This window comes from Sorex fumeus, unplaced genomic scaffold (genome assembly GCF_029834395.1).
Source record: "Sorex fumeus unplaced genomic scaffold, SorFum_2.1 ptg000026l, whole genome shotgun sequence".
Taxonomy (NCBI): domain Eukaryota; kingdom Metazoa; phylum Chordata; class Mammalia; order Eulipotyphla; family Soricidae; genus Sorex; species Sorex fumeus.
Window position 1 is genome coordinate 17,858,759 of NW_026606083.1, and position 18,639 is coordinate 17,877,397.

At 42.9% G+C, this 18,639-nt stretch overlaps 1 protein-coding gene and 2 non-coding genes across 6 annotated transcripts in view; 1 reads left to right on the forward strand and 2 right to left on the reverse strand.

The window, feature by feature from the left end:
- The window catches only part of MLLT10 (MLLT10 histone lysine methyltransferase DOT1L cofactor), a 116,636-nt gene that overhangs the window by 85,932 nt on the left and 12,065 nt on the right, over nt 1-18,639 (forward strand). For all 4 annotated transcript variants that reach the window (XM_056114532.1, XM_056114534.1, XM_056114533.1 and 1 more), the window contains 3 exons: nt 3,159-3,337; nt 15,452-15,569; nt 16,957-17,029. In XM_056114532.1, the coding sequence (XP_055970507.1) occupies nt 3,159-3,337; nt 15,452-15,569; nt 16,957-17,029 (370 nt within the window). The remainder of the gene's footprint in view (nt 1-3,158; nt 3,338-15,451; nt 15,570-16,956; nt 17,030-18,639) is intronic.
- Nucleotides 4,752-4,856, reverse strand: LOC130024124 (small nucleolar RNA U13). The gene has a single exon (XR_008792565.1). It is a non-coding gene; the product is annotated as a small nucleolar RNA U13 (small nucleolar RNA).
- Nucleotides 5,520-5,625, reverse strand: LOC130024109 (U6 spliceosomal RNA). Its single transcript, XR_008792555.1, has one exon. It is a non-coding gene; the product is annotated as a U6 spliceosomal RNA (small nuclear RNA).

The following is an 18,639-nucleotide window of genomic DNA, read 5'->3' on the forward strand; positions in this document are numbered from 1 at the left end:
TTAAGGTCATTCCCAGGACTAGGTAAACCAGACTAAATAGGTTCTTAGTATTATTGCCATAAGGTGTGACTATTTTCTGCCCTTGTTCTTGAGCAGTCGAGATTTAAATAGTCAGGAGAGGTACTTTGATTTTTGTAAAAAAAAATTGATTTGGGCCCCACATGGAATAAGGTGGGAGCAGTCACTTTCACAGTGTTAACTTCCAAAAAAGAGTATTTGGTATTTGGGGATGTTGGTGAGGGAAACTTTACAAGGCTTGATAATTTACTGAATTATATATTCTTCAAGACTATTCCATTAATTTACTTTGGTTTGTCTGCTGAATTAGTGACTTGATATGGTACTGATTTTTGCCTCCCAAGTAGTTTGAAAAGTAGGGATTCTTGTTGGTGAACACGGATGCTACTGTCATAAGACACAGGTATATGCTGTCTTACACATCAATTTCATTCAGCTGCATTGGGCACACTAATAAATGCTTTGGTCTTGAACGTGCTCAGATTCTTCTTTTCTTCTTGGATCGCTGTGTGTGCAATTCTCACTACATTTTTCAGTCTGTATCTAGCATCTTAACTGGCCTTTCAGCACCGTATACAGCTTATGGTTCCTCGTTCTTTCCCCTCTCTTGGCTTCTGTGACACTGCTCTTAGGGTTTTACTTTTCTCCCCCTGATTTCACTTACAAAATTCTCATCAACTCACCATCCTTTTACTTTGTTCTAGACTCCTTTTTTCTTTCACAGAAATCCACTATTCTTGTTCACATTTTGTCACTTTGGTAAATGGCATTTCTCTTTTTGGGGTGAGGAGCACACCCAGTGGTGCTCAGTGGTCACTCATGGTGGTACTTAGGTGAGCCTTCATGGTGCAGTGGATAGAACCCGGGCCAGCTGCCCCCAGGCCTTAGCACCAGCCCATGTCCTATCTCACTGGACCCCAAGTGCATTGGAAAATCACTAGTCAGGAACCTTGGGTTCATTCATGATCCCTTTCCTTCATCTTTTCTATAAAGAATATTAGCTTATGACTATCAGGGTGTAGTTGCAATGATCTTTGACATGGGTCCCTTTGGCCTCCAGGAAGTCCACTGCTGCCTGAATTGTGGAGTGGCCTCCAAATGGCCTTCGTCCCCACTCTTCCCCTCGCACTTCTTTTGCACTTATCAGACTTAGTCGGAGGGGTGACCTTTGGAAAAAGTGACTTCTGCTATTTGCTTTTGTTGTCATTCCTCTGATCTTAGCATGAATTTCAAATAATTCTACATGGTTTACAATTAGGAAATTAGGAAATCTGCTCCTTCGTCTCTATCTGACCTTAGTTTCTGCTGTTCTCTACTATATTAAGGCTACACACACACACACACACACACACACACACACATTTTTTTTGTTGTTTCTCTTCTCTTTTGAACAGATTTTCCTGCTTTATTCTTTTGTGAGCTTATCTGGCAGTCTGTGTGTCTCTGTGGTGCTGGGGATCAAGTCCAGGGACTCATATGTTGATTAAAATCATGCTGGCTCTTGTCTTGCATGTGTCTGATCCATTTTGTTTTCTGGCATGGCACATGGTCCCCCTGGCACCACCGGGAATGATTCCTGAGTATGGAGCCTGGGACCTGAGCACCGCTGGATGTGGACCACCCCCCTTCCCCAATGAAAGAAAATAAAACTTGGAAAACATAGAAATAGAGTAAGTTTGTAAAAACAGTCTAATGATGAGTTTCTCATGAAAAAATACAATGAGGTTTTGATAAACTTTATACTTGTAGCCATCGTACCTGAGGTCTAAGGGAGTTGAAGAAACCATTAGAGAATTTGAAGCTATCCTGCTCTTTCTGGAAGGGAAACTTTTTGTTGGCTCTGGCTCTGTTGTGCAGTACCAGTACCAAGCAGAACTTTGATTTTGGTGGAGGTATGTGGGAGGGTATGGGGTACATCCTGTGGTGCTCAGGTGCTCAGGGCTTACTCCTGACTCTGTGCTCAGGAATCACTCTTGGCAGTGCTCGGGACCACAGAGGGTGCTGAGAATTGAAAGTGGGTCTCTGGGATACAAAGTGAATGCCTTAATCTTTGTGCTTAGTCCTTGTTACCTCCCGCCTGGAAGAATTCCTTGGACTGCATGGGGCTTCAGCCTGTTCTCTCCTGCTTTCTCTGCTTGTAGCAGACTCAGGCTCAGTCCCCCACCCTCCCACTGTGAGCAGTACGGGCCAGAGAATTCCAGTGTCACTGGCTTTCACCCATAAATGTCAGAGGTACCCCCTACTTTTGACAACCCCAGACTGTCCCGTGATAGTAACCAGTGTCTCCTGTGGATCCCAGATCGTCCCTGACTCAGAATCTCTGGGTTTCTGGCTGCTCTTTCCTTCATCCCTCTCTGGAGAGTTTCTGTCAAGCACTTCTTTCTCGCCATGTCTCTGTCCCCACTATTTTCTTTTCCCCATTTTCTTTTTACCCAATTTTCTATAAACAACTTCTTTCTCATTTCATCTTTCTGATGTTTACACTGTGATGCCACTGACCTCGCTCTTCAGTCTCCGCCCCGCCCCCCCTTCCTCCTCCCTGCAGTGAATACTCATTGGACACTGGTTGTTACCTCAGTAGTACCGGTCCCCATTGTCTCTTCTTGGCCCTGTGGGTGGGCCATCATAAAGACCTGAGTATCACTAGAATCTGCCTTTACATTTTAACAGCTTATCTTGTCTGTGTTACCAGGCTCTCTATCGTTCTGACTCTGTAGGCTAATACCATTCCCTAAGTCTGACAGAGTCTCTATGTACTCCTCTGTCTTCTCAGCCATCAGTTCCTGGGCCCATGTATCTGTGTTTTGAATGGTTTGCCAGGTCTTACGAACTCTGCTCCATTCTCCTGCTTCTTTGCTCATGGGAATTCCCAAAACCCTTATTATTTTTTCACAAGCACTTTGTGATGAGAAGTCTGTTTGGAATACTGTTTTTGTTGCATAAGATGACTTCACTGCTTTTAGACAGTGATTTGGGAAAGTTTAATATTCAGTTACTAATATTTTTAAATCAGCAATGAAATGCATTGTGTGGCTGGGGAGGGCCCCGAGGAAATGTGGATGACCAAAGTTACTAATTTGTGTGTGAAGAACTGTGCTGCTGCCTTGTAGCGTATTGATGTCAGCATTCTTTTCTTGCAGGTATTTATAACAGCAGTGATGTAGCAGTGTCATTTCCAAATGTAGTGTCTGGCTCAGGCTCGAGCACTCCTGTCTCCAGCTCTCATTTACCTCAGCAGCCTTCTGGGCACTTGCCGCCCGCAGGAGCCCTCTCCCCATCTGCCGCGGCCGCTGCGGCCCCTGCTGTCGCTACCACTCAGGTAAATCAGGAGCCCAAATGCAGAGAGGCTGCCACTCTAAAGAGGGGCCTGACAGTTGCCTGAAGGCAATAGAAACTGCTCACCACTCGTTGGGGGTGTTTGGGGGTGTTTGCTGGGGCCGGGGCGGGGGGGGAAGGGGAATAGAACACAGGAAGACAGTGGTAGAGAGAAGTGGGGGTCGGGGGCTGAAGCATGGTGTAGTGTTGAGCATGAAACCCTAGCAGAGACAGTAACGTAAACTACAGCGCCTAAAATCTATCAGTGGAAGTGACATGGGTAGAGGGACACTGGTGAAGGGAGTAGAGCTAGAACACTCCTTGCCTAAAACCCAACCATCAGTAACTTTGTAATTCATAAGGACTAAAAGTAAATCAAAAGTGAGTCTTTGGACCTGGTGAGGCCTCAGTGGCCTGAGTTCATGGCACCACATGGTCCCCTAGTGTCACCAGGGTGACCTCCAAACCCACAGCTTGGTATAGCCCCAGCACCACAGGTGTTATCAAGTCCCTTCTCTCCCCCAATATAAAAGTAATTTGATTAAAGATGAAGGAAGCAAAATGGGGATTCTCATATTCATGAAATTTATGGGGCTGGAGCAATAGCACAGCAGGTAGGGCGTTTGCCTTGCACACGGCCAACCCGGGTTTGATTCCCAGCATCCCATATGGTCCCCCAAGCACCGCCAGGAGTGATTCCTGAGTGCAGAACCAGGAGTAAACCCTGAGCATTGGCTAGGTATGACCCAAAAAGCAAAAAAAAAAAAAAAAAATTCATGGAATTTATAAACTAGGAGCAGGGTAGAGGGCTGAATGGATCAAAGGGCTGGAGCAGTTGTACAGTGGGTTGGGTGTTTGCCTTGCACAAGTGGACCCAGGTTCCATCCATGGCACCCTGTATGGCCCCCAAGCACCGTCAGAAGTGACTGCTGAGCACCCGTGGGTGTGGTGCCCAAACCGGAAACGGCTGGCAGAGGATTCATATCAGAGTGAGGCACTTCCTTTGTCAGTGGCAACCTTTGTTCTGTCCTCAGTACCCCATGGTCCCCGAAAGCACCTCCCTAAACACCACGTTGGTAAAAATAGTAGAATTTTTAACATGACATTTATGAGAGGTCAAAGGTACACATTGACACCGAGCTTTTATTCTTCTTTGTTTTGTTTTGGGATTACCCTTGGTTTTGCTCAGGGCTTCCTCCTGTTTCTGTGTGCAGAGGTCACTCCCTGGAATGTCCAAGGGATCTTATGAGATGCTGGGGATCAGACCCTGGTGTGCAAGGCAATGCCTTAGGGCTGTGCTGGGGCTTGAACCTGGATCTCCTATACCCAAAGCATGCACTTTACCCCTGAGCAGCATCCTGGTCCTCAATTTATGAGTTCATAATTTGGCCTAATGATGTAAAAGAATTTTCTCCCCATGTCAGATGGGTGGGTCACGTGCTGATGTAATGAGACTTAAAGGAGGCACTTGTCACAGAAACATGTGAACACCCAGTCATTGTGCTTATGAACCAGACAGAGATTGATGATAGAAAAGGGTTTTATGTTAAAAAGTTGGAGAAGGACTGAGAAGCAGAGGCTGACCCAGATTTCCTTACCAGCTGCTGGGTGCTGGCTTTGTATTATCTTTGTTTGATGCCAGCTTCGTGCACGGATCCTGGGGCCGCTCAGGAGTAAGCCTTGAGCACGATGGCATGTGGCCCACCCCCACACAAGAAGCTTTAGGACATGGACTGATCTTGTGCTTTGGTTTGATTTTGGGTCATCCTTGACTGTGCTGAGGGTGACTGCTGACTCGGAGCTGGGGGCTACTCCTAGCGGTGCGCTGGGCACTGTTAGGTGATGGGGATCAAATCAGGACCTGCAGTCACACACAGCCCTGGTTCCTGCACAACTCTGACCTACAGGATCACTCTAAAAAGAAGGCTGAGATGAGAGAAGGCCTAATCTTGAATAACTTAATGACTTGAATATTGAATAGACAGTAAATAGGTGAATAGGACTCTACCCAGCAGAGTCATCGTGTGTCACCTTCCCCCGCCCAGTCTGACCCTGGGGAATGGGTAAAAATTCTTTAGAGTCCGGGACATGTGGCTCAGTGACCAAAAAACACATGTCTTGCATATAAGAGACCTGAATTTTATCCCAACACCAGAAGCAAAAATTAATTTCCAAATCTTTTTTTTTTTAATATGGAACACTTCACGAATTTGCATGTCATCCTTGCGCAGGGGCCATGCTAATCTTCTCTGATCATTCCAATTTTAATACATGTGCTGGCGAGGTGAGCGCTCCAAATCCTTTTCTTTTCTTTTCTTTTTTTTTTTTTTAATTTTCGAATTCTCTAATTTTTTTTTTTGGTCCAAAACTATGATACTGCAAGCATTTGATTATAAATGAAGTCCTTTTAGTAAGTTAATGTAAACTTGTATGTGATTCCCATGATAAAGACTTTTAGAATAGATGTACTTATTATCCTTTTCTAATATTTTCTGGAAGATGTACATCAAGCCAAGCACAGCTGCAAGGTTGGTGGTCCCCCCCCCCCCCCCAGCCCCTCCCCAATCGGAGCAGTGCAGTGCAAAACAGTCACTACAAAAAACGGCATAGTTAGTGTTTTTTTTTTTTTTTAATTATCATCATCATTATCATTGGTTCTGGGCCATATCCCTTTGTGCTCAGATCTGACTCCTGGTTCTGCATTCAGGAACCACTCCTGGCAATACTTGGGGGACCAGAGTGGTGCCAGGGATCGAACCCAGGTTAACCATGTGCAAGGCAAATGCTCTTCTTCCTGTACTGTTTTTCTGGCCCCTTCAGTGGTATTTTTTTTTTTTTTTGTGGCCACACCCAGTGATGCTCTCGGGTTATTCCTGGCTCAGCATTCTGATCTCAGGATTGTGCCAGCCATGCGCAGAGCGAATGCCCTACACACTGTACTATATGCTCTGGCCCCGTCCAGTGCCATTATTTTTTAATATAAAAAATTGACTACTATAGACTTCACAGCATGAATAAGGAGAGTTTGTGTAGAGAACAAGAATTTTTCTTAGCTCATTTTATTGGCTAAAATGTGCTAGTTGTAGTCTCCTCGTGGGTTTGGGGTAGAGGTGGTGAGTGAGTGGAGGAGAGAAGGGCTCTTCAGCTTTATATTTTTAATTAACCGTGACCATATGCTCTTGATGACACTATATCCTTGGACATAGTTTCAGATGAGCATTTTAATGTGAATTTTCTTTTCCTTTTTAAAATAGTTGTATGCTTTAATTACTTTGGTTAATTCCAGGCTGAATTAAGAAAAAAAAACACCTTATTTCTTCTTATTCATTCCATTTGTGGTTTGTGGAGTCGGTATTAGGGAGGTGGATGGGGGAAGTGGTGGTGAAGAAAAATTTATAGCTAGAGGGAAAATTCCACTCAACATATGACTCAGCTGAGGAACAAAGAAATTACAGTCGCAAGTAATCCCGGATCCAGGCCAGTTACAGTCTGTACTGTTGGTTTGTTCTCTCCGCATGTTTCAGGAGATGGGTCTCTTAGAAATGTGACCGTCCCCAGATTCACACTGTAGGTGGACACAACTGCATCTGTGTGTCTGCCTCCGATGGCAGCTCGCTCCCTCTGCTAAGGCAGCCAGCAGGCCCGGTGACCTCTCAGATAGACTCCATGCAGACTTTCTTCATTTTCGCTCCTTGACATAATGGTGTTGAATACACAATGTGCAGATTGTTTTATAAAGTGCAAGGAAAGGGCTGAAAACTACTTAGAATCAACTAAATGTTTTAATCACATTCAAAATTGGGTGCATGTCCCAAAAGGAGAGAGAGAACACAGGGGATTGCCCTGCCACAGAGATAGGGGGGATGGGGGGATGGGGGTGGGAGGGATATTATCCATGGTGGTGGAAAATGGGCACTGGTGGAGGGATGGGTATCTGATCATTGTATAATTGAAACCAAAGCACAAAAAATTGTAAATCTACAACTTTAAAAAAAATAAAATAAAATAAAGGGAAAAAAAAAAAGAAAAAATTGGGTGCATGTGATAATCGAACTTTCTTGTCAAAAGGACTAAAGCTTGTTTCTGTTTAGCTTTCTTATTGGCTTATTTTCTAATTATATTTTGCCATGCTTAGATAATAACATTTGTCCTTTTTTGACTTTTGTGCCTATACATGTAGTTTGTTAAAATGAATGACACAAAAAAAATAAAGCAAGACTGTAAATAGTTGCATTAAAGCTATTACTATTTAGAATATAATTATAGAAATCGTTACAATTTAGAAGTCACCACATCAACCAGTAGATAGTCTAAAAAATATAGAATGGAGAGAATGAAAATGAAAATGTTATTCTTCCTTGCAGAAAACTTAATTTTTATTGAGTGCCTTGGGACCAGCAGAATAAAAATCCAGATGTCATTCATGATCTTTTGACCTTGTTTTTAAAAAAGATAGACAGGATTATTTGACTTATTTGCTGTATTAAGGATTGTTTCCCAGGGGGCTAAGAGAAGTCCAGCAGGGAGGCATGCTCCTTGCTCACTGCCCACTTGGGTTTGGTCCCTGGCAAGTGTATGGATCACTCCACGCACGAGGAGTAACCCTTGGGGTCTGTTGAATGTGGTCCAAAAACAAGGGTAGGGGGGCCAAGAAAACAAAAAGGATTTGTTTTGTGGAAAGTAATTAGGGAGATGAGAGTGGGAAGAGGAAATAAAATTAAAACCAGAGAACGGGGCCGGAATTATAGTACTGTGGGTCTATGGGTAGAGCATTTGTCTTGCATGCAGCCGGCCTGGGTTTGATCCCTAGCATTCCGTATGGTTTTCTGAGCCCTGCCGGGAATGATCCCACAGCACAGTGCAGGAGTAAGCCCAGAGCACTTCCAGTATGGCCCCCAAACTACAAACATACAAAAAAAAAGTAATAGAGAAGCGTGGTTGCATGGTTCTTTGCCCATTATTGTTACTTTTTTTTTTTTTTTTCTTGGTCACACTAGGCAATGCACAGGGGTTACTCCTGGCTCTGCACTCAGGAATTACCCCTGGCAGTGCTCAGAGTACCATATGGGATGCTGGGGATCAAGCAAGATAAGCTGGGGATTGTTTGCAAGATAAACACCCTACCTACAGTTCCTTCACTAAAAATAGCATCATAGTTTTTTGTTTTAATTTATAATTCCATCTCCGTATAGATGAGTAAATTCTAGCCATTTTAGGTTCAGCTGTTGACTGAGGCTGTTTTCCAGTTCTTAAATTATTTTAGTAGCCACTTTAGTTCTAGGGTTAATTTTGCCCTCAAGATACGTGATACATTGATTGGTTATTAGTCAGATAACCTGCTTAGAATTGGCTGAATATACTATACAGTGCTGTTGTCCAATCATGAATGTTCAGAGATGGTTTAACTACAATTTAATCCCTCCTATTACTTTATAGAAAACTCAATTGTGGGGCATTCCAGCTTCAGCCTAAACAATGGTTTTGAATATGTTAAGCTCCTAACAATTAGGTAGCAATTTGGGGCATTGAATAATGTGGACTGATGCAATTGAACCTGACAGCTTTAACAGTCCCCCTACCCAAGGGATCTGAAAGTTGTTCACACTTGGCTTCATCTCACCACACTTGTAGTATGAATTCCTCACTTGTGGTAGCTGACACAGAAATGGGGTCTGTTAGAAGAACATGATTATTCATAGTTCAGAGCGGGGTTAGAGAATGACGTTTGTGGCCTTGCTGTACACAGTTATCTCCAGTGTCAATATTCTTACGAAGGAATACTATTACCAACTCCATTTTTACCAATAGAAATTAAAGACATCTACTGTTTTAGCACTCTGTCAAGTTAAGCTTGGTTTGTGGTAGATGCAGTGATAATGAAAAGGCTTTTAAAAAATTGTATGTGTAAAATTGGCATTTACAGAAAATCAGCACTGAACTTAATGAAATTTGGTAAGGTTTTGAAGAGTTTTCTTTTATTTATCTGTTTTTGTCTCTCTCAGTTGTTGGTTGTTGGGCCACACATGGTTATGCTCCAGGATGACTTCTGGCTGGGATTGAACCCTTTGGGGCTCTGGGCAAGGCGAGATCTTTAACCCCTGTACTAACTTTTAGGCCTTAAATGTCATGTGTTAGGGTTGGAAGTCTTGAAGAGCAGTTCATTTGATTGTTTCAACTTACATCTGACAGGTTAATTGCACATTTAAAAAATGCTTTCTCTTTTGTCTGCTTGTGGGGGTGGGGCTTGGCCACACCCGCTGGTGCTTAGTGCCCTGGGAATCCCATTCTGAATGAAGATATTGCATATTCACCTGTGATGATGTACTTCCAGAGGTGGGGTTTTGTAGGTGCCTTTCCAGTAGCCATATATGTTTTCTTATTTATTATTTTTCCTTTATAAATTTTAGGGAAGAGGGGGCTGGAGCAGTAGGAAGTACAAGGCAAGTACAGGGCACTTGCCTTGCATGTGGTCAACCTGGGTTCTATCCCTGGCACCCCAAATGGTCCTCTGAGCACCACCAGAAGCGATCCCTGATAGTGGAGACAGCAGTAACCCCTGAATACCACCCCCCCCCCAAATAAATATTTGTATTCAGGAAGAGAAATTTGTAAAAATATGTAGTGGTTCTTTTTTTGTGTGTGTTGGGGGATTGCCAGGCGGCTCACCTCGAGCTACTTGGGGCTTACTCCTGGCTCTGTGCTCAGGATCCTTGCGGGGTTTGGGGCTTGTATACCATGTGGGGTCATGGGTCCTCCCATTGTTCATCGATTTGCTCAAGTGGGCCCAGTAATGTCTCCATCATGAGACTTGTTACTGTGTTTGGCATATCGAATATGTCATAGGTAGCTTGCCAGGCTTTGCCGTGCGGCGAGATACTCTCGGTAGCTTGCCGGGCTCTCCCAGAGGGGCGGAGGAATCGAACTCAGTCGGCCATGTTGGCTGCATGCAAGGCAAATGCCCTGCCTGCTGTGCTATCACTCCAGGCCACCATGTGGGGTACTGGCATCGAACTCTGGTTGGTTGCATGCAAGTCAAACACCCTACCAACCGTACTGTCACTCCATCCCACAGTACCCAGTTTTAAGTTTGAGAGTCAGAGAATTTAGTAGTCTTTGACTGTTTCCTTTCCTGCTCCACAAAACAAACCACTTCAGAATGAGCCAAATGCCTCATGCCTCAGAATTTTTGTTACAGTTTACAGTGTTTTAAAACATATGTTGCCATAAGCAGACTCTTAAAATATAAGAGGTATGCTAATGACAGCATAAAAAATTTCAAGCTGAAATAAAATTTGTCTTTTTACTATTTTAGTATTGTAGAACACACATCTAGAACACACCTAAAGTATTTTGAGGGGCTTTGGGACCACACCCTGGAAGGCTTGGATGCTGTTCTAGCTCTCGGCCTGCAGTGGTGGTGCTGGGGATTGACCTCGGGTCTCTGGCTAGCAGAAGGTGCACTAGCCAGGAGGGCAGCACAACATCCCTTTACTTCCTTTCTGAGTTTCTGCCCGTGGGGAGACTTAATGAGGGAAGTCAAACTCTTTAAGGGCGTATTATGGTTAAGACCTAATCCGCTTGTCTCTGCAACCACGTTATAAAAGTTACACATCCTAAAGAGGTTTTTGTGCCCTGCCCTGCCATGCATGTGCGCCACCCTCCCCCATCTTGCTACTTGCCACGACCAACATCACTTTCTTTTCATTTGTCTTGAGGTCGCAGCTGTGCTCAGGGCTTACTCATGGCTCTGTGCTCAGGGCTCATCCTCATGGACTCAGGGGACTATATGGGGCATTGAACTCTGGCCAGCTGTGTGCAAGGCAAATGCCCTCCCCTTTGTACTATCGCTCAAGCCCCCCCTAATGGCACTTTCTTGATTGTGGTATTGACTATATATATATATATTTTTTTTTTTTCTTAGTTAGGTTCCCTGGGAGTCACACACATGGCACTTTAACCTGAGCTATAAGAGGGCCACAGAGACTTCAAAATGTTTCTGGGGCCTGGGAGTTAGCCCAGGTCTCCTCTGCATGCTTTGTATGCAGGAGTACTGGGCTTGCTTGACCCTCAGCAGCTCATGGGCGGTGTTCCTGGAGCAATGCTGGGTGTGGCGCCCAAGGAAGCTACATGTCAGAGTAGCCCGTGAGCACTGCTGCTGTGGCCCCCAGACTTAGCAAAACAGAAAAAAAAATTAGCCCTCATTTGAGTTTTAATGTAGAGTGGTTTGATGAATATATTTCTATTTCTATTTATTTTACTTTTGCCTCTCACCTTGATAAAATTTGTATTGTCCTATTTGGAATTATGCTAAAAGTGATTTGGCTCCTTTCAGATGATAGTATCTATTAATCATTTCTTATGCTAAACTGCTTTGCACTTGGATCTTTTATTATAGTGACTTGATGTGTAACAGTGAAACTAAGATAGTTTGGAGACTACAGAAATTTTAATGAGATGTTAGGAACCTCTTGGTAGAACCCTTCCTGTTCAAAGAATGTATTTTGAACTAGAGTAGTTTCTTTTGATTGATATCAAAGAATTGAGAGCTCATAAAACTTAAAACTTAAACTAAAGAGGTCATTTCTCTCTCTCTCTCTCTCTCTCTCTCTCTCTCACACACACACACACACACACACACACACACACACACACACGACGGTGCACAGGGGTTGCTCCTGGCTCTGCACTCAGGAATTACTCTTGTGGTTCTCAGGGACCATTATGGGATGCTGGGGATTGAACCTGGGTCTGCTGCGTGCAAAGCAAATGCTCTGCCTGCTGCACTGTCCTCTGGCCCATAGTGCTAGTTCTGATTCAGACAGTGGAGGAGTGCCCGGAGCAGGGGGGTCAGGCTGTGCAGATGGCCTTACGTGCTTGGTGCATGGGCTCTCCCCTCCCCTACCCCCGGCCCCTCAAAACATGTAGAGAAAGGGGTTTTGGAAGGATGTGCTTGTTTCCTACGTAGCAGATGCTGAAGATTCTCATGTCCACGTTCACTGGGTACTGCCCATCAGCACTCCGAGTGAGGGCCTCTCATTTTTACTCTTAGATTTCTCTTTTCTTGTTGTCAGCTGTTCAGTTTTGTCAACAAAATGTTTCAAGACACTTTTCCTTTCTTTTCTGATTGATTTTCTGCTTTTAAGTAGTTTTATACATGGTTGCTCTTTCTAGAATTATGTCTAGAAAAAGAATAAATTCTTTGTTCAGAGTACCTTTAAGGTGTAGTTACTACCTAAGATTGTAGTATTTGGGACTAATAACATCTGGTCTTGCTCTTGGTCTTGTTACGAATCAAGTGGATTTACCCCTGAGCTGTGGGATCATGAGAATTCTATGAAATACTCACATACAAAATTCAGATGCTTTAAAGTTAGAGTTTAGGGTGCTGGAGAGATAGTATAGCAGGAAGGGCATTTGCTGACCTAGGCTCTATCTGTGGCACTCCATGTAGTCCCCTGAGCACCCCCAGGAGTAACTCTTGAGCACAGAGCCAGTAGTAGTGCGGCCCCGAAGACAGGACAAAGTTGATGGTCCCTTCCCGATGTCCAGTCCTCTCCTTTCAGTCGTCATTCACTGTCTCCTGATGGCTCCATCTAGATAGCGGTGTCCTGGTTCTGTCCCTCGCTGTCTGCCCACCTCCTGTGGTCAATAGCTGTTCTCATTCCTGTGCTGTTGTCTCTTCAGTGTGTGTATTCCTGGTCCATGGCCGGCAGCTGGAACTCTGGCACCATCCCTCAGCTGGGGCTTGTTGCTCTGTTCCTCTGCAGCCCTGTGCTCTCTGGCCCCTCAGCTGGATGCTTTGTTGCTGGGCCTCCCTAGGACCCGACTCCGTGCCCCTCTATCCCCTCAGCTCAGTGCTCTGTTCCTGGGCCTCCCTAGGACTGTACATACACACCCCTCTGTCCACTCAGCTCAGTGTTCTGTCCCTGGGCCTCCCTAGGGCTGTACCCCTGTGATCCTCAATCCCCTCAACTCAGTGCTTTTGTTCCTGAGCCTCCCTAGGGCTGTACCCCCACATCCCTCTATCCCTTCAGCTCAGTGCTCTGTTCTTGGGCCTCAATAGGAGTGTACCCCGCACCCCCTCAGCTGTACCCCCTGTCCCCTCAGGTCTATGCTCTGTGTCTGGGCTTGCCTAGGGAGGATCCCCGTGCCTCCCTTTGTACTCAGCTGTTTGTAGTGTGCCTGGATGAGGTTCCTGCTCTCCCGTTATCTACTTTGACTGGATACTTCTTCAGTGGGGAAGATGTAAAATGACCCCCCCTGGAGACGCTCCTCCTCTCCAATCCCAGTTGGCCTTTTAAAAGTTAGATTATGAGTTGCGGTGACTCCCAAGTAGTTGAATTTTGGAGAGGTGAACTTCTTTAGGTCCATTTATAAATTGTATGTATTCTGCTACTAAATACATGGTGTTTAGTATAATCTTTAGGTCAGAATCATGACTTCCGCTGAGGACAAGCTAACTGTTAAATAGGACTTTAAAACCTACTGATATTGTCAATCTAATTTTTTTTTAATGAGAGGAAAATGAAATCCAGAATTAGACCAGATGAACTTAATGTCTGAATTATGAACTGTGGAGGTTGGAGAGAGTGGGTAGGTGCTTGCCTTTCTCATAGTCAATCCGGGTTCAGTCTCCAGCACCCATGGCCGCCTGAGCCCCTCCAGGAGTGATCCCTGGACTCAGGTGCAAGTGGCCCCCCCCAAAAAAACAAAAAAGTATGTACTGTATGGAATATACCCTTTGAGTGAATGAAAAGGAAGGACATAATTCTGCATCATGGAGACTTTGAATTGTAAAGTCTAATGTCTGTGTTTACTATGTTGGCTAGGGGCCACATAAAATGTCAGGGGTGAGAGTTTCCAGAAACAGGTTATTCTTAGTAATATTTTGCTTGTTATAACTACTATGTCATCTTGGTCTCTGTGTGCAGTTATACATGTCAAAATGTCCCACATCTTTTATTCTTGTTATGCAGTTTCTTTTTCTAGGAGTGCTTCAATTCCTGAAAATTATTTTTAAAATTTTTGTTCTAAAATAACTTTATGATGATTTCATGTGACAGAAGTTTGGTTTTAGTCATACAAAGGAATACAAAATCTACTTTTAAAATTTGAGATTCGAGTATGTCAGAGAAGTATTTCGGGCTAGTGATAGTCTTCTGTGAGTAATAGTCTTTTGTGTATGAGATTTGCTTCCAAAATGACACATTTTAAAGTTACAATATTCTTGGAAAGTGGGAGAAATTATTCACATCAAAGAAGGCATTTTTATTACATCGGATTACGCAAGACTTTGGCCAGTCTCGGTTTCATCTGTTCAAGGGTTCATTTTCGCTTGTTTGGCACAAGTCCCAGTAGAGGCCTTGAGAATTGTGGTTACTAACATGAATGAATTACAAACTTTGGACCAGTTCTCCAGTCAGAGCTGGCTTCCTGCCAAAAGACAGTGCCTTATACGGGGTCAGGGCAGAACCGTGATTTGTTGAGCCCTGCATGTATAGAAAACATACTTGGGATGCCTGTTTGCTTTCTTTTAAAAGAAAAACAAAACAAAACAGAAAAAGCAGAAGGTTTCCAAGTCTATCAAAATAGGATCTAACTAAATAGTGTGCTGGTCTTCCTAATGAGAGTTAAGCAATTGAAGTATTGGATGCTTCTTTAGAGTTAAAGTACTACGCATCGGACCTTTTGACCTCCTGTGATGTAAGAGACTGAAGCATTTCTTAGACATCTGTTGTCTACCTGCCCTTATTTTAGAAATGGTGTAATAAGATTAAATAGTTAATATGCTCATATGATTGGTATGTCATCAGGTTTTAGTGTAGATACTTTGGAGTTGATACCTTGAAATTAAAACAAATAGTTAATTTTAATTAGGCCAGTCTCCCTTAAAAAAAAGGTAGTTAATTAAAGTAACTTTGGAGTGGGAATATTAGAGTAGTAAAACATGTAAGACTAAAATTAGCGCTTCAGAAAGTCAGGTTTTTTAGCTTGTGTTCTGAGGTTGGAGGCAATATCAGGCCTATTAGGGAAAATATTAAGGTATTTTAAAATAGAATTCATTTGTTTTTTGTTTTTTGTTTTTGTTTTTTGTTTTGTTCTGTTTTTTTGGTTAAAGGCAACTACCCTATCTGGATCTTCTCTTAGTCAGGCACCGTCTCATGTGTATGGCAATAGATTAAATCCAAATTCGTCAATGGCAGCCCTTCTGTCTCAGTCTGAAAACAATCAAACAGGTAAGTTTTTGAGAATGTTTAAACTCTGAAATTCTCCCTTTCCCCGTTTCCATGGGCTCATTTTATTTGAAAAATTCAGAGATCCGGTTAATAAAGAATTGTCTTCTTTCCCCTTAACTGCAACAATCACAGTTGGAAGTAAACAGTGAGCGTCATTGGGAAAGATAGTGATGTGCTTTTACTGTCTGAAATGTAAATGTTTAAGCTGGCCATCAGCGGGCAGGAATGCTGCAGTGTCTCTTGTGACTTTTGTGATTGATGTGTTCAATCCTCAGTTCCACGCCATGGAAGTAACACAACACCGGGCTTTTCTGTGAATAGCCCAAATGGTCATTTGCATAATTCATGAAATTGCATTACACAAACTGTGTGTGTGTGTGTGTGTGTGTGTGTGTGTGTGTGTGTTTTAAATCCTGTTAGAGAATTTCTACTGTGTTTAGTAATCCTGTGAATTTTTGCCAGTTGACATTTTGTAACATTTGCCCCTTGTACTGTTTTAATGAGCCACTGGATTTGCTTTGTTTCATTCCATCCTGGAGGATTTGTTGACATGTCCAAGTAGTCATGCTTGTTTGGGGGGAAGGGAATGGCTTTAGCAGTTCTCCCCAATGGGTCATTCGTGTCTTCCCCCACAAGGGTCAGAGGTTACCTGACTCAGAATAACGGGGCTGGGGGGGGGGGGGCGGGACACACACGGACAACCTTGGAATGGCCAAAGAGGGTGATTTTTATGAGGAACCTTAACTGGGAATAAAAGAAAAGTTACTTTTCAAGCAGAGGTATTTGGTTTTACCTGAGGAATATTTTAAGTGTTCTCCCTTTTCCTTTAACGACAGAATTCTGTGTTCCTTCTTGTTTTTGTCAATTTGGATATTTGTGTCTGTGTAACTTAATTTTTGGTATGAGGATTCGTGTAGTCAGTGTACTTTTAGTCATGGTGTTTGATTCAGTGTGATAAATTTTGTAGTTTATGACTTGCCTTGGGATGCAAAGTGTTAAAAAAAATACAAAGTGTAAGGATTTTCTGTGATAAGCATACAGATTAGCTGTCCACAGCTGTGATTCATTACTTTAACCGTAGAAATTAAAAGTGGCTGAGGGGAGGGTACTGCTAATGCAAACCACGCTTCTGTGCTGTAAAATTGAAAGGAATGAAAGAGCAGAACATAATCCGTGGTCTTCTACACCCACACAAACGTGTAGGGACAACGTCCACACGCCACAGTTCAGCAGTTCTACACTAGCAACCTCTAGCCCCGCTGCCTTCCTAGTGACTGTAAAGATACGATAAAGGGGTATGTGTGTTTTAGAAGAAAATCAGGGCAGGAACTTAAAACCTCTTATCTAGTGAGCGTCCATTATCAACTATGAAATATTTACACTGCAGATCAAGATCTTGGAGACAATAGCCGAAGCCTGGTGGGCAGAGGAAGCTCCCCCCGAGGAAGCCTCTCACCACGGTGAGTGCTATTTACACTGCGAAGTGGGGGCAGAGGGAATGGGGATCGGGCTCCTTTATCTCTAAGCCCTGCCATGGAAGGGAAGTAGATCTGCACGATCCAGAAAGAACTCTGATGAGCTTTTAAGAGACAAACCTTTTCTTAACTTTCCAATAAGTTTGAACTCTTGTTTTCATCAACTGTATGTTTGTTTACCTGCTGGTAAAATTAATGTAGTACTTTGGGTGATTTTTAAAAACTTGTAAGTCTTAAAAATCTTTTATAGCTCCAGTTTGGTGCTCCAGCCTTAGCTCCCTGTGGGCAATGGCACCTAACCTTTTTGACTCTTAATTCTCAGTTCAGTAAATGTAGCCCTTGTGGTTCATCTCTAAAATCCTCCTCGTTCTTAAAATTATTTGAATTAAAAGTATAGCAGATTTATTTTGTGACATTCTGCCTTTTATGTGAAAGAATCTAGGCACCTTAAAAACGTTAAATTCTATGAAATGTGTCAATAAAGCTTTGGGATTGTAGTTTTTTGACATTTCGCCAGAGTTTTAGTGAAAAGGGTTGTTTTTCTCTGCACACAATCTGAGTTCTTCACAACAAACTTCTCACTACAAATAAAGGAGGAAAAAGTAATGTCATTATTTATAGAACAAAATGGAGCTTTAGGTCCTAGCTATCTTTTTTTTTTTTTTTTTTCTTTTTGGGTCACACCCGGCAATGCACAGGGGTTACTCCTGGCTCATGCACTCAGGAATTACCCCTGGCAGTGCCCAGGGGACCATATGGGATGCTGGGAATCAAACCCAGGTCAGATGCGTGCAAGGCAAACGCCCTACTTGCTATGCTATCACTCTAGCCCCCCCATTTTTTTCCCCTAGCTATCTTTTTATTCATTTCATTCCACTTCCAACTTCTTTTACTTTCTAGTTTTCTTTCTGTTCTTTGATTTTGTAAACTCTGCCTCAGGCATGGTACTAGATTGTATAAGAATGTAGAGGAGAGAAATTTAGACCATTCTAGAATTTGCCCTCCAATAATTTCAGCTTTAAATTAAAAATAAATTGAATAGATGACTTACCTTATTGAATATCAGTGGTCCTGCGATAAAAGTTGAAAATACCTATTAAAGAAGACATTATCTAGTAGCTCTGTTTTCCTGTAAAGTTCCCACTTGAATTAAAAGTAATTTAATTACTGACTTCTGCTTAAAATATTCTTTGGGAACTAGGAATCTCATTTGATAAATCTATAATTTATCCTGTGCTGCTTTTATTCTGTACTTTTCTGTACTATTTCATATTTTTTTCAAAAGGGAAGCAAACTAATGGATTTGTGTTCATATGTTTAGTAGAGGATGCATTTCTGTGTTCTCCTTTTAAACTGAAGATATGTAAACTATCCAGAAATGATTCAACATTCTTAAGTGCTATTTTTGCCTAATAGTTCTTTGTTTTTCGTTATCCAAATGGAATTAGACATAGTAGGTAGCACTAAATTATTTTTAGCATACATTTCCAACTTTATATTGCTCTTCAAAAATTAGCTTGAGGGCGGCCTGGAGCATTGATCATGCAGTAGGTAGGGCATTTACTGTGCAATGGACCAACCTGGGTTTGATCCCC